Below are 27713 nucleotides of genomic sequence, written 5' to 3'. Positions count from 1 at the left end.
AGAAGCAGGCTCCCCCCAGGGAGCCTGATGTGGGATTTGATCCCAGGATCCCTGGATCACACCGTGAGCTGAAGGAGGCGCTCAACTACTGAGCCACCCAGGGGTCCCTGGATTGAAGAATTATTAAAAATCTGCCCAAAAGCATGCTGCAGCCTCAAACTGGAGGGGGGGGGGGGAAGTGAAATGATGCTTTCTCATTTGTGTTTATTCTTGTGCAACTTCGCCTGACATATTTCGTTTCTTTTAAAGTACTGACTCACATTGCATGTATATTAAAAATCTACCCAGAAGTATGCTGCGTCCCCAAACTGAAAGAAAGAAAGAAAGAAAGAAAGAAAGAAAGAAAGAAAGAAAGAAAAAAGACACAAAGAAAGAAATGATGCTTTCTCATTTGTGCTTATTCTTGGACAACTTGGCCTGACATTTGGTGGTTGTTGTTGTTAGGTACTGACTCACATTGCATTTACTCATCACCCCTGCCCTCCCATACACGTCTCACTTTTACTACCAGCACCACGACACCCAAGGCTGCGTCCAGTTTCACTCCAGCTCGCGGGGTTTGCAGGCGCGGGGCGCTCGCTTTCGGAACGGCCCTTCTGATTGGCCGGGCCAATGTCAGTGACATCAACCAACTTACTTTCGATTGGAAGGCGGGTTGCTGGGACTCTAGCGTTTGCAGGAAGTCACTTAACCGTTTGCAAGCTGGAAAACCGGGCGCGAAGTTTTCTGTTGTCACGAGAACGAGCGCCGGGGGTTCGGGGCGGCGGGGTGGGGGCGGGGCGGGGGCGCGGGAGGCGCGTGCCCCGGCCCCGCCGCCTGGAGCGCGCGGGCCGGGGGAGCCCGGGGCGGCCCCCGACCGCCAGGCGCGCCCCGCCAGCCTCCCCGGCCGTTACCCTTTTAAGTGTCCGCGTTCGAGGCTGTCGGGGTAGCACGAGGCGGCGGCACGGAACGGCCGGATTGGCCGCGCGCCTCAGTCCTAGACGCACCTCTCCGCCGAGAGGCCGCGCTGACTGGCAGGGGGAGAAAGTAAACAGAGTTGAATCACCCTCCCCGCTGGCCAATGGGAGGGGGTTTGGGTTGTGACGTGATGGGATTCTGCGAAATTGTTACTGAGCGAGAGAATGCCGGAGCGGCGCGGACCCGGACCGGCCGGAGCAGGGGCTCGGAGGGCGCCCGCCGACGGGCCGGGAAGCGCGTCCTAGACCCGGCGCTCGCTGCGGCCCGAGCCCCCCGCGCGCGGGTGCTCGCGTGAACGGGACCCGGGGCTTCGGCTCGACGGAGAGAGGCCGGCGGCCGAGGGCGTGTACCTCCGTTGCAGTTTCCTCTCGCAGCGCCTCGGGGGCGTTTTCAAGCGAATAAACTTGCGGCCGCCACGTGTGGCATCTTTCCAAGGGAGCCGGCTCGGAGCGGCCGGCGCGCCCGTCGGGGGGACTCGCGCCGGGGCGCGGGGCGCGGGGGGCGGCGGCGGCGGCGGCGGCGGCGGCGGCGGCGCGGCGGAGCCCGAGGCCGTGGATGCTGCGTGCGGAGGCGCTGCCGGTTACGTAAAGATGAGGGGCTGAGGTCGCCTCGCGCTCCTGCGAGTCGGAAGCGCCCCGCGCCCGCGCCCCCGCCCCCTTGGCCGCCGCGCCTCGCCGCGCCGCGCCGCGCCGCGCTCGTCGTCCGAGGCCAGGGCCCGCCGCGCCGAACCTCCGCAGCCACCGCCGAGTTGGGCCGCGCCGCCGGGGCTGCCGCCGCCCGCACCATGTCCGCGGCCGCCTACATGGACTTCGTGGCCGCCCAGTGTCTGGTGTCTATCTCGAACCGCGCTGCGGTGCCGGAGCACGGGGGCGCCCCGGACGCCGAGCGACTGCGGCTCCCCGAGCGCGAGGCGGCCAAGGAGCACGGCGACCCGGGGGACACCTGGAAGGATTACTGCACGCTGGTCACCATCGCCAAGAGCTTGTTGGACCTGAACAAGTACCGACCCATCCAGACCCCCTCGGTGTGCAGCGACAGTCTGGAGAGCCCGGACGAGGACATGGGATCCGACAGCGACGTGACCACCGAATCTGGGTCGAGTCCTTCTCACAGCCCCGAGGAGAGGCAGGATCCTGGCGGCGCGCCCAGCCCGCTCTCCCTCCTCCACCCCGGAGTGGCTGCGAAGGGGAAACACGCCTCCGAAAAGAGGCACAAGTGCCCCTACAGTGGCTGTGGGAAAGTCTATGGAAAATCCTCCCATCTCAAAGCCCATTACAGAGTGCATACAGGTTAGCGGCGGCTCCCCCCCCCACCCCGCCCCACCCCCACCCCCACCCCGCCCGGCCCGGCCCGGCCCGGCCCAGCCCTGGGGTTAGTCCACCTCCGGCTGGGCAGCCTTTCTGGGCGTTAAGGACACCACGCTCGGCCTCAAGGGGGCCAGTATTTTGGATCAGGTGCTGCCGTTGGACTCCTTAAATGACTGAGCCGCGGAGGGACGGAAAGCTCCCCGTCTGCAGGAGCCGCCGGGCGCCCTAACCCGGCAGGCCCGGGAGCAGCGCCGAGGGCCGGCCCCCGTGCGTGGCTTCGCCGGGAGCGGGGCCGCCCCTCCCCTCCGCTCCCCGCCCCGCCCCGCCCCCCCTCGCAGGGCTCCCGCACCCCACGGCCGCGGGGCCACCCCGCCCGGGCACACGCTGGCATCGGGGAGGTCAAATGGCGCAGCTTTTATTGGACTCTCCTGTGGGATTGCAGCGAGACGCGCCCCAAACCTGGGGAGAAGCAGTTTACGGGGGGAGCCTTTTAGGGATGACTAAGGACTCATTTAGCCCTGTGCTTGCTACTTTTTCAGGGCTTGCCAAGGTGGTTTTAAATTTGGCCCGGAGTCCCCCAGGGAGGTTTAAAATAACACTGCTTCGGGCAGCAGAGGAGTTTGATCAAGTGATGGTGGAGGGGTTAACTTCATGACTAGTTAGCCTTTTTTTTTTAATGAGATTCCGTAGCTGATTCCCCACCGCCACCACCACCACCGTGATTGGTGGCACCCTGCGCCCTGAACAGTCAGCGAGCGAGGAGGTGTGGTCCTTGCCTGACATCCAGGCTCCCTCCTGCAAGCAGGGTCTCTCCCAGGGACACCAAAAGGCAAGGGCTGGCCCAAGGGATGTGGCCAGAAAAGACATAATAAGCAGGTTAAGATGGGCTTTGGAGGCTTCTGGAGATTCTTGGTCAGCCTCGTGCTGGTTCTGGGTAACACACTCAGAAAAAGTTGGAAAGGGTTGGGCCATGCTATCTCCACATCTTTAGTAAAGGTTCTGTTACAACTGCTGTTCTGATAAGGAAGCACAGGACTTGATCTTTTTCGTAGAACTTCTTTTCCCTGGATCCCACGCGATATTTAAGAGGCTGTTGGAGTTACTTAGCAAAGTACTGTCATTCTTTGGTGTAATTGTCGGTACACTCAAGATGAGGCCCTGGGCCTGTGGTTTGAGAACGGTAATGGGTTGGGTTGGGTTGGTTTTGCTCTTTCAGAGGAAGGCCACGTAACTGCATGTCGGGTTTTATTTCCTTTGGACAGTGCTCCTTGTGGAGGTGGCTGCTGGCACAGGAGCAAAACTGACTTTCCTGCGTGGTTCCTGCAAAATCAGGTTCTGTTTGCGGTTGTCCTCTTAAGTTGCCATCAAACTAGCACAGTTGACAAAGTTTGTGTCTGCAAGGCTGGGGGCAGGCAGATGTGTGCCTGAACTGGGGGATGTGACCTTTAGCGTCACTCCCCCCAGGGTGAGGTAGGGGTATATTAGCCCCAGGGTGTTACTCACCAGCAGCTGTTGGGCGGGCCTGGCCTTGTCAGCCATGTTCCCCGGGGGTTCACTTCACCCCGACACCCACTGCCACCTTGAGCAAAGGCACTTTCTCCTTCAGGGAGCTGCCCGCTCGGGTGGCCGGGGAGGCCTGCAGGGTTTCTGTGGGCGTGGGCGCTACCTGAGTCTTCCTGTCTTAGAAAAAAGGATTCCTGGAGACGTGACCCATTCAGCAGAGTGATTTTTTTTTTTTCTCGGGCATTTATAGAAATGGCTGCTTATGTGTGCGTGCATGCGTGGTGCTCTTTAATTCTCCATAAGGCAAGCCGGCCCAGCTGTTCCAGGAGAACCTTTTACACAGTCAGGAGTGGAAAACCGAGTGAAAATGTTAATCCCATTTTAAATGCTACAGTCGGTCTTCTGAAACTAGGGATATGGTGATAGCAGGTGTCTTCTTTACGTTTGGGGGGCTCTGTGACACCAGGAAGTGGTTGCACAAAAACCTCGTCCTCTGTAAATATTGTGGGAAGCATACTCCTACTGAACTAGGGATGTGTGAAGGATACTCCAAAGAAGAGATTTCTAGGTCTTGTGTATTTGGAAGTTGCAGCAGCTTTAAGTTGGATTGTCTTGGGGGGTAAAGGGGGGGGGGCGGGGAGTGAGGTAAGGAGCTTCCTGGTTTTTTCCAGAAGGTGGATCCCAGATAGCCCTTGGAATGTCTGCATTCTATGAAGCTTTTAACAGCTAAAATTCCAGCCACACCCCCCTGCTCTGTGTGGCCCTATGAGAGTCCTTCCTGCTGCTCACCCAGCTCCTGGAGCCTCCTCCAGCTGCCACTTCCACAAAACCAGTGGCTTTAGAAGTTGAGTCATTTAAACAAAATTGCATTTCATCCAGTGCAGCTACTTCCGCAGTATCCTAAGAGAAAACACACTTTTGAGTTGGGTTCTCGTTTGTCCTATTGTTTCCCAGGTGGGAGAAACTTCAGCAATTTGGAATTCCAAGTTTGCAAACTAGACAGGCCTGCCGCTGGATTTGCTTCGCAAATTTGTTTGGCTTGGCCAACCAGAGTTAATAAAAATGTGGTTTAGTTACTAACATCTAGAAATCAGATGATTCGTCACAAATCCAGAGTTCTGGCTTCTCTGGAAAAATCGATCCATCTGGCAGTACTGGGCCTGAAGTCCTACCCAGCAACAATTGGCTTGAACTGATCATTCTTTACTCGACAGTGCCCTTTATTTTAATCATTTACATCATCTCTTTTGGCATGTAATTTTACTATCCTTCTTTGTTTGACCCTCCGTTTCTTAATCCACTGAATAGGCTATTATCACCCAACTCCTCATAGGTTCTTGTACAAAGATTAAATAACATAGGCAAAGCACCTAATAGGATTCCACGTACAGAAAGCCCTCAAGAAATTCTGCATCTTGTAGCTTGTGTGTGATAGAGAGGGTATCCTCAAAATCAGGAACCAGGATAAACTTATTTTTAAGTAGTACGTCAGTTTACATTTTATAATACTAAGCTCAATTTGCTTTTCATTAGCCTCTGGGTCAGAGGCTCTAAAGTTTAAGAAGCAGATGCACGGTTAATCTGAAAAATGCCATAAACACATTTGGTTTCGTTTCCAGACTTTGGGGACACATTAGAGGACATTCATGGTAATGTTTCAGTTTAACAATGGGACCCATTAAGAGTACTTGGCCGGAAAACATGTGGGGCATATGTATTTTTTTAAAGGCAAGCGGTTTTAAGATTATCCTGTCACACCTGCCCCACAGAGCCACAGCCATATCACTGCCCTCACCTGTGTGCCCGTGTGCACACAGAAGTCCTCTCACAGCCCCCACATCCACACCTACACACACACCCCCCATCTCAGAGCACATACCCCAAACTAACTCCACAAATACCCACTCACTGTGCAGACCCCCTGCCACACCCACGTCTCTCCATGAGCACTAAAAGAGTTTATCCTAAGTTTCCTGATTTTGTGGTCACCTTGAATGGTTATGTATACTGAGGGGGGTAATCTTTGGGGGAAGGAAACAACAACATCCAAATTCCAGATCCAGGTCTTCAGAACCAGCTGGTGTAGACTCATGCAAGGTTGACATCCTAATGGTAGAGACCTTAGGCTTCACTTCCATGCCAAGTGCCATTTTTCTTTCTTTTTAGGACTCAAGTCAGCTCTCCCCAAGTAGTGACAGTGGGTTGAGCTTGAGGATCATGGTTATATCACTCGAGTTCTACAGAAAGGGTTTTAAAAATGACACTTATTTTTTTTTAATAGAGCATAAGGACGTCCGTGTAAAATAAGGAGACACAAGAGTTGCAAAACCCTCAAGAGCAGTTGCTTCTGTTTTTCCTCATCCAGCTTGAACATTTCCCTGGGATACTTGAGAATATCTGGCAGAAGGGATCTGGAGGGCCCCTCACCGTGGAAGGTCTCCTCCAACCCTGGAAACAAGTTTTCTGGACTCTTCAAGAATGTCCCTTCAGCCAGGACGTTCCTTCCCTGAGACCAGAGTTTGAAAGATTTTGCTTATGCAGGTGCCAGGCCTGCCCTGAGCCTCTTGTACTCATCTCCCTTAATTACTGCAAAAAGCTTTAGAGTCAACTGTTTGGTTCAGGAGATTGTGCCATCAGAGGTGTGAGAAAGGATCCACTTCCATTACCCGGGAGGCAGGGGTTCAGGGACAGGGCAAGGTCTCACTTTGGCTGCAGGCCCCAGGCTGGGGGCCTTAGCTCACAAGTGGCCTCCGGGCAGGCTGTTCATTAGCCCATGCCCAGTTCTGCGACTTTCTCTTCTCTTCGTAAGTAGAAGGGAGGCCTTTGAGGAGACATTCTCTCTGCCCTGTTCTTCTTTCCCTAGGACTCCCCAAGTGATGTGGATTGTTGTATTTCATAACCTGACACGCTTCATCCAAAATAGATTTACAGCTTAGCCTGAGTGGGGTTTGCACTGGTAACTGTTTTTCTACTCCCCCGCGCCGCCCGGTTTTCTCTCCTGTAAGGAAACCCTAGTCATTTTTTTTCCCCATAATTCTCCGCCCCTCACATGACATCTTAGTGCCACTGATATACTGTAGAGTGGTTTACGTATTGCTCCCCTTGAGAAGGCCACAAACCACTGTAATAGCTAAGACTTTTTTCACCTGCCAGAGATCCAATTTTTGCCCCCTTGAGGCAGTATACACCCCAGTCCCCAGTGAGACTGTCTAGACACAATCTCATGTATCCTGTCAGGGAAAAAATGACAGTCTACATTCAAGAAGAAAGCAAAGAGCTACAGATGGCTTCTAGCTGTAGAGGATAAGAGGTTTCTAAGGATCGCAAGGATGGACTACTGAAAGGATTGCTTCTGGGTTTCAGGCAAGAGGCTAACACCTTCTCTGTTCCAAGGGAAGATGGCCCAGATGGCTGGCTGCCCCAGCCCCAGCCCACTGCTAGGATCTCACCCTGGGGATTGGGGTCTTTGGTGGTCGTGGTGGGGCAGGGGGAACCCAATAGCTCTTCATTGCCAGTCCTCAATGTAGGAAGGACCCACTGCTCCTCTTCCTCACTTCCCTGTCCTCAGACACCCTCCATCCAGCTGTCCTAGCAAAAAACAAAGTGGGGTTGCCTTAGAAAAGCTGCTGCTGCTGGCAGGGTTATTATTTCACAACAGAAGATACACACAGAGTGGAATTACAGGGTGAAAACGTCATTCCCCTAATTTCCCCCTCAGATCTTGGATGAGTGGTGAGGAAAGGGGAGGGGACGAGTGGGGCCCGGCGTCGGGAGGAGGTAGCAGAGCAAATATAGGGCTGTTTTGATGGCAACACCCCATTACCTTCAAACCTCCAAGTGAATGCTTGGATTCTGAATGTAAAGGTCAGATTTACATTCTTGTCTCAATTGTTGATGCTTATTCCAAGAGCAAATCATTCTGCAATGTCTGTGGGAAATTCCCAGCCTGAACTTCCCAGGGAGAACTATCATATGACATATTGGGAAAGTAGCTGACAGTGGTCTTCCTTAAGTTCATTGGGAAGAAAAGTGGGTGGAAAGGTTCCAGTGTTCATTCTTCTAGGAGCTTCTGAAACAACGTGGCGGGCCCTGGTTAGAGACGACTTTCCAGGCCATTGGTTTGATTTCTGAATGCCTTATGATTACCAGTATTTTTGACTTTCAAACACACACACACACACACACACACAAACAAACAAACAAGATAAAACCAGCTTTGTCATTTTCGTTAGTCTTGACTTCCAAATTTTTCGGGTTGTTTTTTTTTTCTTCTCCTCTTGGCTGTTCTCAGGCTTGGAGAAAAAGCTTGCAGCCTTCCAGGCCTCCCCCACATCCGACCCTCCCACCTGATCCTAATGTTTCTCCAGCAAGCCCAGCGCCCACTGAAGAACGTAAATTAGTGCCTAGTAATTGGTACAAAGGCACTTTCTGTTTCTATGCAACACTCGCAAAAAGGAGGGGCAACAGGAAGGGAAAAAAAAAAACCCACAGATGGTTAAAGGGAAAGAAATGGGATCCTCTGCAGTGGTCTCTGAGCAAGCCTGTCTCTCGCTCCACCCCACTTTTTGTTAGGAAGCTAGTCCCAGGTCTAGGCCGTGACCAGAGCACTTGGTGGCAGCAGTTGTTAGCATCAAAAGAGTAGAATTTGGAGATTGGAAGTGACCTTGAGGGGTCATCACATCCATCATTTTGCCTGTAGAAGAGGGTCTGGCCACCCTCCCAAGTATCGGGTATTGTTCGATTGAAGCATGTTCCCTTGGAGGGTTTGGAAGCAGCAGCACCGGGGTTGGGGAGGCTGGCCGGCTGCCCTGACAGCCATGTGACTTTCGGCCCAGAGCCCGATCTCCTGGGGCCTGGGTTTCTTCAGCAACACAAGAGGGCGCCCCGGACTCTATAGGGCTGTTGAAGACTTGCTAAAAGCCCAACCCAGGTTGGCCCACGCAGAGACCTTCCCTCACAGTGAATTCTTTGCAATTCTTTGATTTGAATTCTTTTCCCCCACCGCCTCCTGAGAATTCCAATCTGTGGTTAACATTTTTAAAATCCTGGTTTAAAGAGCTGCTTCACATTAACCAAATTAACCAAGCGAAAGGGCAGAGGTGGAGTCAGAGGGAACCTCTGCCCTTTTATTATGGGAGCAGCACACTGTGAACCAGCCCAAGGCCAAGTGCCAGTGAGATTTCCTACTCCGCCCTTCCTGGAGCCCTCCTGAAACTTTAATACCTTTTTGGTGCATTAAGGCCAAGAGTAAACATTTGTCTTATCCTGGCCTCAAGCAGTCCCCTCAGCAAATAATAGGACTCACATTATTATTCATAGAGAATGCCTTCCCCTCTAAGGGAGTGAGGTGCATCCATTTTTTATGCGTGGGATCTTCCAAGGCATTCGTTTCCATTTGTGCTCCAAGCCAGTGTTTACCAAGGTACACTGACAGGCTTCCCTTTGAATCTGGGTTCATCGTGAGGTATGTTAGCCTCTGGAATTCTGAGATGTGAATGAACATCTGGATCTGAAATCCAAGGATTCTAGAGCTGCAAGAACCAGCTAGCTCACTGTCCAAGCCTGGGTCCTCTGGATGTTCGAATTTCTTTTTTTTTTTTTTTAAATAAAATTGAGAATGATCACAAATTTGAATAGGAGAATGGAATTCATCCCTGATTGAGCCTTTTTAAAAAGCGAGGACATTATTTACATAGATGAAAATAAAGAGAGGGGAGCTTAAGCCATGCAAAATTAATGACAAGGATTTGAAATGCAGGCAGCAGTATTTTGTATCGAACAAAGTGTGAACATTTTTCCAAGGCAAGCCTCTGTCATTTTAGAAGTGAGTGCCTCCCAGAGTTGACTGGACCCAAAGTGGGAACCAGTAGGGTAAGCAGTGGACAAAAAGCTTTGCAGACATTTCAGAACTGGAAAGCATTTTATAGATCATCTTGGTTCAAAGAGAAGGAAAAGAAGGTTTCCCCATCTCTCCCTTCCAGGGGGCCGGCTTTGATGAGGAAGAGGCAGTAGGAAGAGTGTGTAATGGGGAGACCAGCCTACTCTAAGGAGCCTGAATGCACGGCATCCCCAGGAAAGGCCTTTGCTTCAGTACTGAGAGCAATCCAAGCATGGGCTTCGGGGCCCTCAGACCTGAGCTGTGTCCCACCCCGGCACTCTTGTATGTTGAAAACTCTCTGAGCCTCAGTTTTCTCATCTGTAAAATGGAGTTCAGTGATTCAACTGAAGTTGCTCTGAGACTTAAATCAGATAATGCATTTAAAGCATTTCGGATAGTATCCTCATTGACCAAGAATTATAATTAAAAATAATTTATAGGTGTTGCCCAGAAGCTTTTGAGGTTCCTAGAATTTTTGTGTGCAATTCCAGAGCAATCCAGCAGCAGCTCATTCATTGAAAGAATATTGGGTGACTGTTACATGCATAGAGCTGTGCTAGATGTTGAAAGCAGGCACTGTGAACATTGTGAATAATAGTTTAATGGAAAATTATTAATATTAGCAGTAATAATAATAGAAATAGCAATAACATCCAGCATTTATTACATGCCAACTTCTAACCTAAATGGTTTATATGCATTGTCACATGTAAGCTCACAGAAGTCCATTGAGGTAGGAAAGTACTCTTATTTTATAGGAGGAATTAGACTTGGAGTCAGTTATCTTAATCCAAGTTTACTCTGGAATTTCCTAGTATCTTTCTAGCTGCCTGTAGTTCTGCATGAATTGTTATTGATCTGAACCCCTGGGCTCTCCACCAGTGGGGAAAGAGACCCCATTGTCTTGCATGCCTCTCCTGGACTTGGCTCCCAAACCATCAAACCTTAGCTCTCTGTTCTTGTGTTTTAACTCTGGCTTGTGGCTGGTTTTTATGAACCTTGGTTAGGAATGTCTACAGAATTCTTGAACTCTGACCAAACCTCTCCGATATTTTCTAAGAGCTATTCAGAAGCTACTTCCTTCCAATTGAAAAAGATACCAGTTCTGAGTGCACAGCTATATGAGTTAGGACTCTTGGTCGCAAGCAACCGAATCCAAACTTGGACCAACTCAGTAAAAAAAAAAAAAAAAAAAAAAAGTGATTGGTTCAAATTACCAACATATCTGAGGTGGTTCTAGTTTCTGGTGTCTCTGGATTCAGATACTCAGTGTCGGGCTCTCTCTCTGGCTCAGCTCTGCCGTCCTTTGCTTTGGCTTCATTCATGGGCAGGCTGTCTTTGGATGGTGGTGAGGTGGCCACCACATACCAGACTCCCAGCCTGCCATTTCAGCCAGGAAAGAAAGTTCTTATTTCCTAATGATTCCAGCAAAAGTCTCAGGCTTCCATCTTCATTAACTGAGTTAGAATTTTGTGGCTGTCCCTGAACTCAATCACTGAGGCATGGCTAGGTCATATTGAACCTCTGGGCTTGGGGTTTGAGGGTCACTCTCCCCGCCAGAGTGGGAAAGGGGTGTTTTCCATGAGGAAACGCAAGGCGTGCTATTTATTACCCAAAAGAAGCAATGGATGCCAGACAGGCAAAACCAACAGATACCCCCTCTATCTGCCACATAGAACTATAGACAGGTTGTTCCAAAAAACAGAGGTTTGACAAAAGGAGAGACAGATTATATGATAGCTTTTCTTTTTTCTCCCCTTTGAAGAGAAAAGGCTCGGAGCTATCCCTGGAGTTTACCCTAAAAGACAGGCCACTAATGCATGTACTAAATGGCCTTTGCAAAAGATAGATTATTTCAACATGAAGTTCTTGTGTTCAGGCTCATGTCTCAAACCTCTTCAGTGGACATCCTGGAAGCCAGTACCCAAAGCCTCTCATGGAATGAAGTTAACAGCAACGGTGTGGTAACCAGCACCATTCACTTGGTCTTGATTCCAGTTGTCTGTCCATTTTAATGCCCAGGAAAATGAATTGTGTTTACATGAATGTTTGTCACCCTGGATGTTAGTAGATAAAGAGCTCATCTTTACAAAGATGGGCTGTTTATATGACAGTTCCCGTAGGGATTCTGGAGTCTATTTAGTGTGTGTAATGCCCAACACAAACACCCTAATAAATTATCAGAGGCAAAAATTAGCTCTTAAAAATAACTTCTAAAGAACACATTAAAATGACTTTAATTCCTGTGCTGCCATAATTCTACAGTAGCTTTGTATCATTGCCATTTTAATGAAAATAAGCAGAATGACAGCCAAACAGCTGGCTCTTCATCTCTTGAGTTACAAATCATACCCATGGCCAGCCAGAAAATGCTTGTCTAGTGAGCATTATCCCTCTGAGGTGGGGGTCCCCAGCATAAAGAGACATGGGCTCTGCCCCTGTCACCTAATGTATTTCTTCTCCATGTCCCGCTTGCTTCCACATGTGAAGCACTGCCCAGGAATGCCCATCCAGGGGGGCCGGGGGAGCCAGGTGGGGGACTGCATGGTGAAGGTCGGACACTTCAGCACTGTCAAATGTTGTGGTCTTTGGTAACAAACCCCAGGCAATAGGAATCAGTGGCTCCTTCCATGAAAGCTTGAAAAACTGTCTGACGGTGGCCCACATGGCATGTGGTCATCACAACTTTACCGTGGTGTGAGCAGTGTACAGAGGTTGAGCCCAGAAGGGAAAGGCTGGAGAAGCATCACTAGTCACTCAGAGTCACTGCGAGTGCCGCAGCCTGGCTGGCAGGTAGAGTAGGCATTTTTCTAACCAGACAGCAGTCTCATCTGTATTTTTGTCTTTTGCCCATTGCTTGATCTGTGCCAAAGGCGCCAGCTCTCCGGATGGTGGTTGCTCCCAACAGGAAGCTGTGGACGCCACATATAATTGTACCTAAGTGCACAAATGGAAAGGTTATCCTTGTGTTTGCTAAGGATGCTAAAAGTCTCAGTAGCCCTTGCAAAGTAACCCGTGTGCATTGGACACGGATTTTCCAGTCGCAGCCGTGGGGTGTGCAAAGATGTAACTGTCAATAACCAGAACTGAGTTCTCAAGTGCTGCCCCTCATCCCCCCCCTCCACTCTCATTTGTACTATTGGTGGAAAAACTTTTATCTTGAGTCCTATTCAGGGTCTCTCTGTCACTTATCTATTGAATTGTTGTCTTCTTTAGGTAAATATTTGCAAAATCAGGGTTCTCTTTCCTTCTTCCTTTGCCTTTCTCTGGGAGTGATCTGGTGTTTGGTAGGCAAGAAATGCACTTTTTTTTGGCATCATGGGAGGGCTGTCGATGTTACACACCATCCTTTGACCTTGATAGTGTCCCCTGGGGTGTCATGCACTAGCTTAGGTCTTGGTCCTCATGTTCCAGCATCCTCTGCTCAAGAGGACCTCTAGACCATGGCTCCAGGTGGTAGATCCTTGCAGTCTGTGACTCGGGACCCCTGTGGCATTCTCCCAACTATGTGCTCATGGGCTCAAGAGCACACAGTCCCTTTCCACACCCGACATTTGGAAGGGTAAGGCTGGGAGGCATGCACACAGCCCCTCCTCAGTGTGGCTGCCTGACTCTTCAGGTGCCCTGGTTTGTGTGGGAACTTCCCCGGAGGGGCCGGTGCAGACTCCAGGCCAGGCCAGGCCACAGTGGCCACACCCCCAGGACTGCCCCCACGTGTTACTAACAGGACAGTACAGAACACAGGGCACTTGTTAGGGACCTCTGTGTCTGTTCATAAACCCCACCCCTCCTGCCTCTCTCTATGGCTCAGGTCTCAGTCAGCAGCGCTGGCCAATCAAGAGATTTCAAGGACTTCAGGGTCTGCTTTCCATTTTTAAGACCCTATTTTGGAACTTAATGCTCAGCAGCACCTATTTGTTTTAAACTGTAAATGCCCTCCCTGAGCCAATCCATCAGGAAAGAAGGGCCTGGGAGTAAGAAAATGAGAGAAACGTGTGGTAGAAGGCTCTCTCTCTCCATTGAGTTAGGGCCTTTGCTCTTCTTTCACATCCAGTCTTGTCTTGTGCTCCAAGCCAAGGAAGAGTTTGAAAACCGGTTCTCATCTATGTGTGTCCTTGGACAAGTCATCGGCCATCTAAGTTGGCTTTATCTGACAGGTTTGACAGGTTTGAATTTGATGGTTATAAAAGTTACCCAAAATGCAAAGATGCAAAGAATCTATGTTCTTAGGATAGTTTTGCCACTCAACATTTATATCCTGTTCAATGCTTAGTGGGTCCACTTATTATTTCTCTTTCCCACAAACAGCTGAGCAGAAGCAGCATAGTCTGGGGTGGCAGGAAGAACGTGGGAACCAGCTAATCTAGGCCTGGACCTGGCTGTGTGGTTGTGGGGAGGGCTCTCGACCTCTGCCAGTTTTAGAGTTGCTGTGATGGGTCCGTATCCCTGGGACTTCAGGACATTTCTCTTGCCAGGTTGAGAACCCAGAGCCAAGAATCTGTTGTCCACCGTCTCTCCTTCTGAGGTCCCAGCACATGAGCTGTCTCACTGATCAGTTGAGGTTGGGGACACACAAACAATATTCAGACAGGCTTGCTCCCTAGACACCAGTGTGCTGCAGAACAAGTGCTATGTGGCAGATGTTACTGACACACACCCACTTCCCAGTTCAGAACCTAAGGAATGGGACAGGCTGCTTTCCACAGATAAACATGGGAGCCAGGAAGTAAAATCTCACATTCAAACTCTAAAATGACTCTGTTATACCAACAAATCAAATATAAAAAGAAACCCAACCGCAAGAGGGATTCTGAGAGGGGCCAAGAGCAAATGGCAATATAATGGGATGGCATTCAGGCAGGATTATTCTTTTAAAGCCTATGAAGTGCTTTTATTTTTTTCAGAGCATCTGCATGTGTAGGTAGAAATATTTCTGGCAAACAGGAGACTTTTGATTTTTCTTTTGCCTTTTGACTTCTTGATTTTTGAGCTCATGGTTCACTGGAACAATTTATGCAGGGAACTGTCGAATTGTTTACTCCCAGAGATGGCCCATGTACCTCCTCTGTCAAGTGCACTGTGCTTCTGCACTTGAGGATCATGGGCATGAAAAATAGAGCAAAGGCTCACATTTTGGACCTGCATGTCAGCCTTGCAAGACATGATAATGAACAATGGGATGAGGGTGCCGAAGGTCTGGGGTCAGGGCAGGTCTGTGTGAGTCTGTGTGGATGCTGGGCTTTGCACCTCTGCACATGCTTGCCCCGCTCTTCCCAGTGAACTCACCCCCTGGTTGGGTAGCATTGCCATCGCTCTGGACAGATTCCTGTCTGTCCTCATAGGGGCCATTCTCCCTTTCGCATACAGAAAAAGTAGGAGTCGGTGGGGAGATGGAGAAGTGAGAAAACAGATGAGGTATGTTCTGAAAGCTTCTTTCTAACAATTTGTTTGAAAAGGAAACAGAGTGATACTCTTTTCTTTGGTCTTAGATATCCGGAGTGTTATTTCTCAATAGAAAGGAAATACCTGGCCCCCCATCCTCTGTGAATATATTCTTGATCGAGAATGATCAACCCATTCATGGAAAATTTTAAACTTGAGTGCATCAGTTTCCTTTGTTTTGTATAAGACTTTTTTCTGACTTTGTCTCATAAAAGAAATTTGTATGTGACTGTTTTTAAAAAATTAGAAAATATAGGAAAATTATAGAAAGTGTTACTCTTTATCCCCCCCCCAAAAAAACACACACCTGTAGATAGCTGCTATTCATATTTTATATATATTCCTCTAGGATTTTTTTTCTCTCTGTAGATGTTGCACGTACATAAATATACAGTGGATTATACACTGCTCTTTTCACATCTCTGGGTATTGCTATGGTTTTTCCATTTCATTCTGTAACAATCTTAGCACCTTTGTAACAAGTACATACTATTCCACTGTATGGATACATTACAATGTATCAAACCAGTTCTCTACTGTTAGACAATTAAGTTGTTACCAAGTTTTAGCTTTTATGAACAAAGCTGGTACCCCTGTATACTTTTTTGTTCCTATCTAATTACCAAAAAATAATTCCTACAGAAATATATTGCCAGAAATCCCTACATCAATTTCAAGTTCCACCAACACAACAGAGGTCTATTTCCTCATGGCTCCACCAATAATGGATAAACTTTTTTTTTTTTTTTTAAGTAGGCTCCATGACCAGCGGCGTGGAGCCCAACATGGGGCTTGAACTCACAACCCCTTGAGATCAAGGCCTGAGCTGAGTTCAAGAGTTAGATGCATAACCAATTAAGCCACCCAGGCACCCCATGTGCACTTACTTTTTAACATTTTCACCAGCTTGATAGATACTTCATTGGTGTCTTACTTGGCTTGTTTTGATTACTTGTGAGATTGAATATATATTCATATATTTATTTATTGGCCATTAGTATTTCTTTTTTTTTTTTAAGATTTTATTTATTTATGAGAGAGAGGCAGAGACATAGGCAGAGGGAAAAGCAGGCTCCCTGTGGGGAGCCCAGTGTACAACTCCATTGCAGGACCTTGGGACCACAACCTGAGCCAAAGGCAGGTGCTCAACCACCAAGCCACTCAGGTGCCCCATGCCAGTAGTATTTCTTATTTTATAAATTACTTATTTTCATCCTTGTCCAATTTTATTAAATTGGGTTATTAATTTTGATGTGTAAGTGTCCTTTTCATATTACAGATTTTAACCTTTTGTCTTGTGCTATATAATTTCCTTTATTAGGTTCACTGTTCTGACTCAAGTTCTTTCGCTTAGGTATATTTTTACTATATAGAAGTTTAAAATTTTTTATGTATTTCAAAACTACTCTTCAAATAGGATTTTGCCTTTGGTTTCATGTTGAAACAGTCTCTCCCCATTCCAGAATTCTAAAAATAGTCACCTATATTTTCTCTCACCTCTGTGGTTTTATTTTTTACATTTATGTGTATAGCTCATTTGGAATTTATTGAAGGGAATGGTATAAGGTAGGGATCCAGATTTAATTTTTTTTTTCTTTTTAACCAGATGTCTCTGCTGTTTACTGAATTTAACATTCATTTCTTCATTAATTTGAAACACCCCATCCCTACCGAGTCTTGGGTTTATTTTCAGACTTGACTGTTCCACTGAGTTGTCTTTTCTTATACTGGTCTCACACTATCTTAATTATTGCAGCTTTAATCATACATTGTAATAACTGGTATTGCAAGTGTTCACTTATTGTTGTTCTATTGCAAAATTTTCTTGGCAAGTCGAGTATATTTATTCTTCCAAATTCACTTTGGAATAGTTTTGTCAAGTTCAAGAAAAAAGAATTTCCATGGTATGTGTTAATTTCATAGATGAATTTGTACAGCATTCCCACATTCACACCATTGAGACTTACCATCCAAGAACATGGGAAATATTCCATTTATTCAATTTCTTTTATATCAAGGTCTAAAGATTTTCCTCATGCAGATCTTGAACTTTTATTGTTAGGCTCATCCTGACTGGCTATGGTTAGCATATAAGAAACCCATTACTCTTTTGTATATTTACACCTAAGAATGCATTCGTTAATTTATATTAGCTTTTTTTTTTTTTTTAGGCATTTCTCTAAGACTTTCCAAACAAGTCTGTATCAATATAATTATAATCAATATAATTCTTATATTAACTTCCCCTTCCAATGATTTACTTCTTATCTTGTTATCTAATTGTCCTCGCTAGCATTTCCTGAATAATTTTAAGTAGCTGTAGTGATGGAGACAGTGTCCATTCATGCCTTGAGCTTGACTTTAATAGAATGCTACCTTTATTTTACTATTGACCTTGCTGAGGAAAAGTGTCCAATCTGTATTTTCTGTCTTATTAAGGAATTATTCTTCTGTTTTCCTAAAACCTTTTATTAAGGATGGATGTTGAATTTTTCAAGGGAAGATGTGGGGGGGGTGGAGTGAGGATAGGTATATTTGCCTGTTAAAAATAGAGAATCATATATGATTTTCTAATATCAGATTTTCCTTTTATCTCTGGAATCCTACTTCCTTTTTTTCAATAAACAAAACCCATTATTTTTTTTTTCCTCAAGAAGCAGCCCTGATTTTGTATACTGGCAAGAAGCTGTGATTCTTAATTGGTATTTTTGAATTCTGTTCTGAAAAGGAGGCCTCAAGCCCTTAGATTTGTTTTACAAGATGGAGTTACTTTTGCTAGAAGCAATGGGAGGCTCAGAGTTTGTATTTGGTTAAGGTTAGCCCGTTTTAGACTCTTCCGTGGAACTGTGGGTTGGGATGGGATGGGAAAGAGAACCAGGTAGGGAAGTGGGTATGGGAGATCTGTGTTCTCAGCCTGTCTGAACTCAGGGCAGCCTGGAGGAGGTTCAGTATATCCAGGCAGCAATACCCACACTGTCGTCTTTCTCCTTCCATATGGAGAACTCACTACTTGGCATTGTCCACCAATCACCAGGTAGAGTGGAGGCTCTTTCTTAAAAGCAACGAGCCATCCTTTGTGCTGAGTAGGCAAGCGCCTAGCCAGCAGGCTTTACTCCACTTCTCTTGAACCCTTTGGAGGCCCAGAGACTTCTGGAGGCCTGACCTGTCTCTGCAAAGAAAGTCTTTTACACACCAGGTGCGGTCTTCAGTAGCCGTTTTGATCAAGTTTATTTTACACTCTGAGCCGAGTCTGTCAGCGAGAGGTGCTTAGCTGGTTGCTGAAAGGGGAGGGGAGCGGTATATAAATAATGAGAACGCAGAGGAACTTGTGCTGTTAACAGCTCTGCTCCAGTAAAGCAAGAGTTTATTGTGTCACTGCCTCTGGGTATGTTTTCCTGTAAAGGCCAGAAATAAAACACTAGTACATTCCTGTTCTTCCCCCGCCCCTCTCCTTTGGAGGATGGTAACTCTCTCATTAATGCTGAAGACAAGTTTAAAGATTCTTTAATTGGTAGTTGCTTTGCCATATGATTTGTTCGGCGTGAAGAAGGTTAACTGTTCTTCTGTGGGCCTTGGCACTGAGCTGAAAGGCCTGACTCGATTTTCTCTTGGGTACAGGATGAAAAGCCAGCCACAGCTTCTCCAAGACCTCTCTTTTCCTCCTCTGCCCACAATCTCTCATCCCATTCAGCCTTAAATTCTTCCTTCTCTACATATTTAGCCATTCCATACTTTCTTAGGTACAAAACATGTATCATTTTTTACATGCTACCTTATTGTGTGTCTATTATTAACTAACATACCAAAGTAGGTGGTATGCAGGCTCTTCACTGGGTTAAAGAACTGAATGGCTTCAAAGGCCTACAAATTTTCAGTCCCCAAGAAGAATCCAGCCTTCCTGCAAGCACACACATTGTTTGGCTGGCACAATGCTTTATAAAGTGTTGAATTTGAATGCCTTTGAGGGGACAAAGCACTGTCCAGTTGGCCATGGATTCCACTACAACCCATGATCTAATACAGCTGGCATTTCACCCATTTTTCATTATGTGTCCGGCTCCTGAAGACATTTGGATTTGCAAACTCTTGTATACACCAGGTAAAAGTTCAAATCCTCAGGTTGAGATCATGGGTCAGCCAACTTTCTATGCAGGACCAGGTAGCAAATCTTTCAGACTTTGTGGGCCATCCATTCTCTGTTGCAACTGCTTGACACTGCTGTTATAGTAAAAAGCAGCCATAGGTAATAATATATAAACAAATGAGCATGACTGTGGTCCAGTAAACTTTGTATATGGATGTGAAAATTTGAATTTCATCAAACTTTCTCCTATCCCAAAATATTATTATTATTTTGATTTTTCCCCCTAACGATTTGGTGAAAGCCAAAATAAGAATGGTATTTATACCATTTTTAGCTCCTGGACTTTACAAAAATAGATGGTGGGTCAGATTGGGCCTGCGGGCTGTAGTTTGCTAAACCCCTGATTTAGATCACTAATGTTTTTCCAAAGGATCCGAGAAGAATCAAAATGATCCTGGAGCTTTTACACTAGCATTTCACTTCCAGGTAGATCTTTTTTTAAATGCTCAGAAACTGTAAGGTGGAATTACACAAGTTATATGAGTCTAACAAAGGCTGCTGGTGGCTCTGATTTGCTCTGGGCTCAGTAGGTGGCCCTCTCTTCTCTGAAACAGGGATAAAGATGCTACTACGTCAATGGTAGCATCTGGGTTAGAAGCAAGAGAACAGTCACATGGTGACAACCATGAGGAGCAGTGAAGACAGTAGAGCCAGAAGCTAGACTGAAGGTGAATTCAGTGGGAAGGGACCCTGATTACACTTGAAACCTACATAAATCGTCATAAATACTTAATGGTTCTGTACATACAGCTGATTCAGGCTGCATGGTAATTTTCCATCCACTATCTCTTCTATAAAGCCATCTTCCTAGAACAGAGGGCGTGTCTTCTTTCATTCCCAACCTGGAGCATAGCCGAGTGGTCTTCTGATCCATCTTTCCCACAGTGGACACAGATCCACTCCAGTAAATTAACCTCCTCTCGTGACTCACTTGAAAGAAACATGTGCCAGTGAGTAAGCTAAACCACATTACCAGTCCTCCATGAAAAATCGCTCTGATGAGTTTTTGTCCTAACAAGCACTGAGAAAACACTGAGCCTTTCCTTTTCATCGCTTTTCTCACCACCAAATCACAAAGCAGGGGAGAGAAGGCTTCAGCCAGTATGGAGAGAGCAGTGAGGGTTGTTCCGTTTGGCTTGCTTTGGTTTGGTTTTATAACTCATTGCTGTGTGAGTTCTAACCCTTCATTATATTTTTTAACATAACATATTTAAGAGAATATTTCTCCCATAGACCTTTCATTGGAGTTAAGAGGACTTGGTTGCAGTGTAATTCTGGAAGAGACAGGAGTTATCTTCCCCCAGCGATCTAGGAAACTTCTGAGCAGGCTTTCGTCATGTGAGCAACCTCGGCTGTATGTGTGCACACACACACACACACACACACACAATTTAGGCATTTACTAAATGCTTGGTGATATAAGTAGTACAAAAATCATTCATGATGCTGTCTTCATCCCAAGAGGCTCAACCTTATTGTGTTGTGACAACCTGCATTCCACGTTTGTTCCAAGTTCTGAACCATGTAGAAAACTGTTTGATCCAGCAGAAGTTGAAGTGTGGTCTCCAAATTCCGTGTCATTGAGTTTTTTCAAAAGTGTTCAGTTTGAAGTGTGGTTTCTTCTTGTTTAGTTTTGGGGTTTTTTTTGGCCCTCTCGGAGTCTTTGAGCATCCTCTTGCCTCATTAACCCCAATACCCATCCACCTTGGGTAGGGCTTGGCATTCACGGGTTTGCTGTTGCCTTTGCTGGTATGGCTCTTCAGCCCCCTGGCTCAGTGAGGGTTCGTACCTAAACCCACGTATAACGAATCTACTAATAGAGATTTGTATTACCCATATTGGGTTTCCCATAAGAATAAAGAGATTGTACAGGGCATGATAACCATGGCTCTGCTGAGAGAATAGCAAATAAAACCTTAGCCATGTGTGGACTGTCACAGAAATGACCGAGCTTTGGTTTTGTTCTTATGATCAGTATTTCTACATCTCTGGCATGAGGTAGGAGACACTGGAAGGAAAGGATGAATAATATGTGGATGACTCAGATGCACTGCAGTGGACAGCTCTCAGCCTTTTGAGTCTCTGGGTTCCAGGAAGGTGGGAACTGGAGTGAGAAAACATGCACTCCTCACACCTTCCAAAGGAGTGTCTGGAGAGTTCTGTGGAAGGCAGGAGCCTGTGTGCCCTGGGTCTGTAAGGCAGCAGCTTTGGGCCGTGCTTGAACAAGGTGAGAAGAAGGCAGCCAGGGGCTCACAAGAAGGGCACACCAGACTCTCTTATCATCAACAGCTCCTTATGCCTTTTTGCTTGTGTGTGTCCTCAGCAAACATGGCCATAGGCCCTCTCCTGCCATGGCAGAGGCCCTCAGTGCTAACTCGATCATGTCTGGAGGGTGAGGCTCAGTCGCATTTTAATAAAGTGGGACATGAAGACACTATACTGACTCTGAGGAGAGGAGCCGCAAAGGAGGGGGTGCTGGCAACACCAGCAAGTGCTAAGCCTGTTTCCTCATCTGTGAAATGGGCCACCTCCACAGGGTGTCCTGTGAGAATTCAGTGACAGGATGCCTTAGCTCTTACTATATTAGAATAATGCTAATTTCTTTGTATGAGAAATATGAAAGAAACCGGGACTGCTTAGTCTGAACAGAGATTAGAGAGAGGGAGACATGATAGCTGTCTTCAGATATTTGAAGGATTATTATGTGGCAGAGGAAACAAACTTGTTTTTTGTATAAGACAGTATGACTTGGGGTGCCTGGCTGGCTACATCAGGGGAGTGTGTGACTCTTGATCTTGGGGTCTTGAGTTTGAGACCCACTTTGGGCATAGAGATTACTAAAAAAAATAATAATAATAAGACAATATGACCTAAAATATGGCCTACACAGGAGGCACTCTCCGTGTCTCTAAAAGTGTTTGTTACTGAGTTTGTTACTGAGAACTGTTTGTTCTTTCCTGTGGCTGCTGGCCTCCCTGTCACCAGACTGGGTCAGCCAGAGGCTTGCTGGCCACAGCACTCAGGAGCTCAGGGGGAAACACCTGCTCCAGGTGACAGCCTGGCTGGACTAGCCGCCTCAGTCCTGCGGTGCCGGCAAATCCAGCAAAGGGTTAGGGCTTCCCACTCTCCGGCTTTCCCACGGAACCGGAACCGATGGAACCAGCAACCCCGTAGAATAACCACCACCACCACCCCCTCCCCCCAAATAACAGTACTTTCCAAGGCTGCCGGGGATCCAGTGGGGATCACATATCAGGTTCATGTGCCCGGAGAACATGATTCTCCCAACCGTCCTCACGTATTCACTGGCCAGGTGTCCCCGAGTAGGTGGCTTACAGAACAGAAACGGATTGCTCGGTGTGGGAGGCTCCAGCCCCAAGGTGAGGGAGTCGGTCGGCAGCGCTGGTTCCTTCTGGGGTCGCTCTCTGTCCCCAAATGCAGCGCCCCTTTCTGAGGTCCCCGGGGGTGGGGGGTGGGGTGGGCAGGATGCCAGCACTGGGGATGCAGGCTCCAGGTCGGGTTGGGGGGGTGATGGTGGCAGGTGCAGGCGGGGGGGTGATGGTGGCCGGTGCGGGGGTGGTGGTGGCAGGTGCGGGCGGGGGGGTGGTGGTGGCAGGTGCGGGCGGGGGGAGGTGATGGTGGCAGGTGCGGGGGGTGGTGGTGGCAGGTGCGGGGGGGGTGGTGGTGGAAGGTGCGGGGGGGTGGGTGATGGTGGCAGGTGCGGGCGGGGGGGTGGTGGCAGGTGCGGGCGGGGGGTGGTGGCAGGTGCGGGGGTGTGGCTGCGGGGGACACACTGGGCCCCCAGGTGAGAGGCCTGTGTGTGCCCCCGGCCCGGGACGGTTGCGGCGTGCGCGACGCTCTGCCTCACCTGCGCCCTGTCCCCCCCGCAGGTGAGCGGCCCTTCCCCTGCACGTGGCCAGACTGCCTTAAAAAGTTCTCGCGCTCGGACGAGCTGACGCGCCACTACCGGACGCACACGGGCGAGAAGCAGTTCCGCTGCCCGCTGTGCGAGAAGCGCTTCATGAGGAGCGACCACCTCACCAAGCACGCGCGGCGCCACACCGAGTTCCACCCCAGTATGATCAAGCGCTCCAAAAAGGCGCTGGCCCACCCCTTGTGAGGGGCCGCGCCCGCCGGCCGGACTGCGCCGCGCCCCGCCCCGCCCCGCCCCGCGCCCCGGCCCGCCCGGCCCGCCCGGCCGCCGGCAGGACCCAGGACGCGCTCCCCGCAGCGGCTCCCGCAGCACAGCGCGGCCGGACATCCGAGCCCGCACCTGGCCCCGCCGAGGCAGCTCCCAGCGTCTCTGACTGTTGGAGGGAAGGCAAATGCTTTTTTGTTTTTTCCTTCTCTCTCTCTCTCTCCTTTATTTTTTCGGGGGGGGGGGGTTAAGGGGGGCCGGGGGGAGGGGGGCAAAGCCCAGACTTGGGGGCAGGATTTTAAAGATTCGACCCTGGTGTACATACGTCCGACCCGGTGAGCAGACCTGCGGCGTCCCGGGGTGACGCTGGGCCCCTTTCTGCTTGCTGTCTCTCTCCAGAATTGTTTTCTTACCTTTTTCGATGTAATGACGAGTGTGCTTCGGTTTCTTTAGCAAAAACCACTCTCTTGAATCACGTTAACCTTTGAGATACAAAAAAACAAAAACAAAACAAAAAAAAAAAAAAACAAAAAACACGCCATAGCACAGCTGTCTTTATGCAAGCAAGAGCACATCTACTCCAGCATGATCTGTCATCTAAAGACTTGAAAACAAAAACAAAAACCACAAAAAAAAAAAAAGTTACTTATAGTCAATGGGTAAGCAGTCTGAATTTATACTAATCAAGACAAACCTCTGAAAGGTTACACTAAGTACAGAACTTTTAAACCTTGCTTTGTATGAATTGTACTATTTGAACATAAGCTGCACTTTTATTTTCTAATGCAGAGGATGAATAAGTTAAATACGTGCTTTAAGGTAGAAGCAGACATTCTGTTTGGAACCACGTTATAATCTGCTTTTTTTTTTTTTATATAGTATACACATTTCCCTATGAAATCATGGCAGAGATGGGAGGGCAAAATACATCCGACAGATGCTGAAGGAGGAGGAGGGTAGTATTTTAAAAAAAAATCAAAAAGAACAAACAGAATTTTAACTCTATTAACTTTTCCAAATTTTCCGATCCTTTTAGTTAACATCACCTTACTGTTTTAATGCCACGAAGCGAGAGGGTTTTTGACTCTGTTGGGTTTTATTTGAATGGGTGCAAAACAGTAACCTGCTCGGGAAACACCGATTTGGTGGAGAAAAAGGTGTGTTGGTCTCCTGCCCGTGTTCCTACAAACTCCCACAAACAGGTGCAAGAGTTATGTAAGAGGAAAAGGGAGCTGACATGTGAAAAGAGAAGCCTATCCCTCTGTAAGTAGGGAGCCCCAAGGGAATATACCATGATGATTTCCAAGGTGACTTCAGCACAGTCCCTTTTGGAAAACGAGGGTACGCGGAATGCGTGTGAATGAGAACACATCACTGTACCTTTGACATCAGAAGCCTCACCACTAGATATCTTATATCCAGGTGTCTACAATGGCCTAAACCACTACATCCATAATATGCCATTTACCTGAAAACTTAAGTTTGGCCTTCACGTGGTCAGAACAATGAACTGTTTTCATAGCGAAGAAGAAACCTCAAGTAAGAGAGTCAGCAGTGACCATGGGAGAAATGTTTACATTTTCTTTTGTCAGAAATCATGCTTCCTGACAATTTTATCCAATATATAAACCAGGGAGCTATGGTGCACTCTCATTTATACACGTGCTGTAAGCTGTGTCGTGCAAACGTTGGGGGCCTCCCTGAAGGTGAACTCGTGACTTCACCCGACACAGGCGCATTTCCAGTCCAGAAGCAGTGTGGGCTCCTACGGCAGGCGTGGGTCCTGGCTGACTCTGACTTCCAATACAATAGCCATCACTAGCACGGTGTTATTTTTTTTTTGTTTGTTTAACCAACGTAGTTGTATTAGTAGTTCTATAAAGAGAACTGCTTTTAACATTAGGGACTGGGAACAGTCCATTGAGATAAAAAGGAAAGTGTTTTCTCACGGGAAAACATGTCAGGAAAAATAAAGAACACTTTCTACCTCTGTTTCAGATTTTTGAAACGCTTATTTTAAACCAAATTTTAATTTCTGTGTCCAAAATAAGTTTCAAGGACATCTGTTCTTCCATACGAAATAGGTTAGGCTGTCTATTTCTTACTGAGCTCATGGAACGGTCCTGCTTGTGATCCTCTGCACGCTGCCTTTTAGTGAGTGAGGAGTTTGGGGTTGCCTAGCAACCCACCAACTTGGACAAACTCATCTTCCCCTCACAGAAAGAAATGAAGGAAAACCAAGCAAAGTCAGTGAAAGACAATCTTTGTAGTTTCAGGAGTAAATCTATATGTGGCTTTTGTCCAGCACTTACTTAGATGGATATAAATGCAGCAACTTGTTTAAAAAAAAAAATGCACAATTTACTTCCCAAAAAAAGTTGTTACTTGCCTTTTCAAGTTGTTGAAGAACACACATTTGATATTCTCTAATATGTTATAGTAACGTAACGTATAAACTCAAGGCTTTTTATTCTTCGTGATAAATCCTGTTTTAAAATGTCACGAAACAGGAACCAGCATTCTAATTAGATTTACTATATCGAGATATGGTTCAAATAGGACTACTAGAGTTCATTGAACACTAAAACTATGAAGCAATTACTTTTTATATTAAAAAGACCATGGATTTAACTTATAAAAATCCAAATGCAGGATAGTAATTTTTGTTTACTTTTTTAACCAAACTGAATTTTTTGAAAGACTATTGCAGGTGTTTAAAAAGAAAGAAAAGTCGTTTTATCTAATACTGTAAGTAGTTGTCATATTCTGGAAAATTTAATAGTTTTAGAGTTAAGATAACTCCTCTCCTTGGTTAGGGAAGAAGAAAGCCCTTCACCACTGTGGAATGATGCCCTGGCTTTAAGGTCTAGCTCTACATCATGCTTCTTTTGAGAATTATATTTGGTAGCCATATTACAGAAATTGATTAGTTGTCAGTTTGCAGGTAGATTTAGCACAGCGCTCATCACTCTGGATAGATTGAGATGTTCTTTCACAACAGATGAATGATCTGTAACACTGTAAGATACTGATCTTTACAACTGTTTAATCAGTTTTATTTTTGTACAGTATTAGTGACCTAAGTTATTTTGCTGTCCCGTTTTTGTAAATCAAATGAAATTATAAAAGAGGATTCTGACCGTAGGTATTTTGTACATATGTATATATGTTGTCCAAATAAAAGTAATAAATGACAAAGAGTGAATTGTCCCTGCCATTATATGTTGTAAAAGGGGCATGTCTTGCTGTGATGGTGGTTGCTTCCTTAACCAGGGCTCACAGGACCTTTATGGCAAGTCCCAAGATGATTTTACTCTGCATCTTTCAACACATGTGATATTTGTATAGGCCTACGTGTGTTTACTTGTTCATGGACCTCGGAGGAAGAGGTTGGATTAGAGTCTGCTTGAAACCACTGTGTGATACTGGAGGTGAATATTTGCATTTGCAGGTAAATCACTTGAAGAGGTTTGTAAAAGTTCATAACCATGCTGGGGTGTGCTAGGAACTGGGCAGAGGATGTTAGGGACTCGGATTCTGCTCTTGAGATAGGATACTGATAAGAACACGCAAGTCAAGGTCTCAAAGGTGGGACAGCAGAACCATTAAAACCAAATGAAGGTGAACACCAAAATGTGTGTGTGTGTGAGAGAGAGAGAGAAAGAGAGAAAGTAATTTATATAGTTACATACTAGCTAGCTACAATTTATTAAGCACCTACCATATGCTAGTCATGGTGCTGAGTATTTAGGACTTTCTTCTCATTTAATCCATACAGCAGCTCTGTACAGCCCCTTACGGTATATACTTTGGTTATCCACATATTTTGATGAAGAAATTGAGAGTCAGATACCTTGCAGGAGGGGGCGGTCATTCAGACCATCCCCTGACCACTCGTAGGAGGCAGAATCATTTGGACTTAGTGATGTTAGAGGTCAAAGGTAAAGGATAGAAAAGTCCAGTAATGACTCGTAGGTTATGGTCTGAGCAACAAGCAGGTCACTGTTAATGCAGTTTGATCAGATGGAGGAAAGGAGAGAGGGTCAGCATGAGGGAAAAGTCACGGACTCACGTTCGGACATGTCAGGGTTGATGTGTCGGTCAGACATCACACAGAAATGTCAAGAGAATGATGGTATATGTTAGCTTAAGGCTCAGAAAAGTGATCTGGACTGGAGATCTGGAAGTCAGTCGTATTTGATAGAAACTGAAGCCACAAGTGGATGAAATCACCCGAGATAGAATACAGATGGGAGGGGTAGGGGGTTAGCACCTGGAGAGGAGCGGCTGGAGGAGGAATGGGAGGGAAGAGGGAAGACGAAGAGGATAGCAATATCAAGACAG

General features: G+C 47.0%; 1 protein-coding gene across 1 annotated transcript; it reads left to right on the top strand.

Annotated features, from left to right (window-relative positions):
* Positions 1-1263: 1263 nt before the first annotated feature.
* On the top strand, positions 1264-23417 carry KLF9 (KLF transcription factor 9). The gene is made up of 2 exons (XM_026001561.2): positions 1264-2246; positions 23122-23417. Exons 1-2 carry the CDS (start codon positions 1742-1744, stop codon positions 23349-23351), a joined length of 735 nt encoding a protein of 244 aa, XP_025857346.1. The 5' UTR covers positions 1264-1741; the 3' UTR covers positions 23352-23417.
* The last annotated feature ends 4296 nt before the right edge of the window (positions 23418-27713 follow it).

This window comes from Vulpes vulpes, chromosome 1 (genome assembly GCF_048418805.1).
Source record: "Vulpes vulpes isolate BD-2025 chromosome 1, VulVul3, whole genome shotgun sequence".
Taxonomy (NCBI): domain Eukaryota; kingdom Metazoa; phylum Chordata; class Mammalia; order Carnivora; family Canidae; genus Vulpes; species Vulpes vulpes.
This window is presented reverse-complemented; position numbering and strand designations above follow the sequence as displayed.

Bases quoted from the DNA above. Each gene is read 5' to 3' on its own strand.
- KLF9 (XM_026001561.2), top strand. From the start codon at position 1,742: ATGTCCGCGGCCGCCTACATGGACTTCGTGGCCGCCCAGTGTCTGGTG. The intron at 2,247-23,121 runs GTTAGCGGCGGC...TCCCCCCCGCAG, and splicing joins CCATTACAGAGTGCATACAG to GTGAGCGGCCCTTCCCCTGC.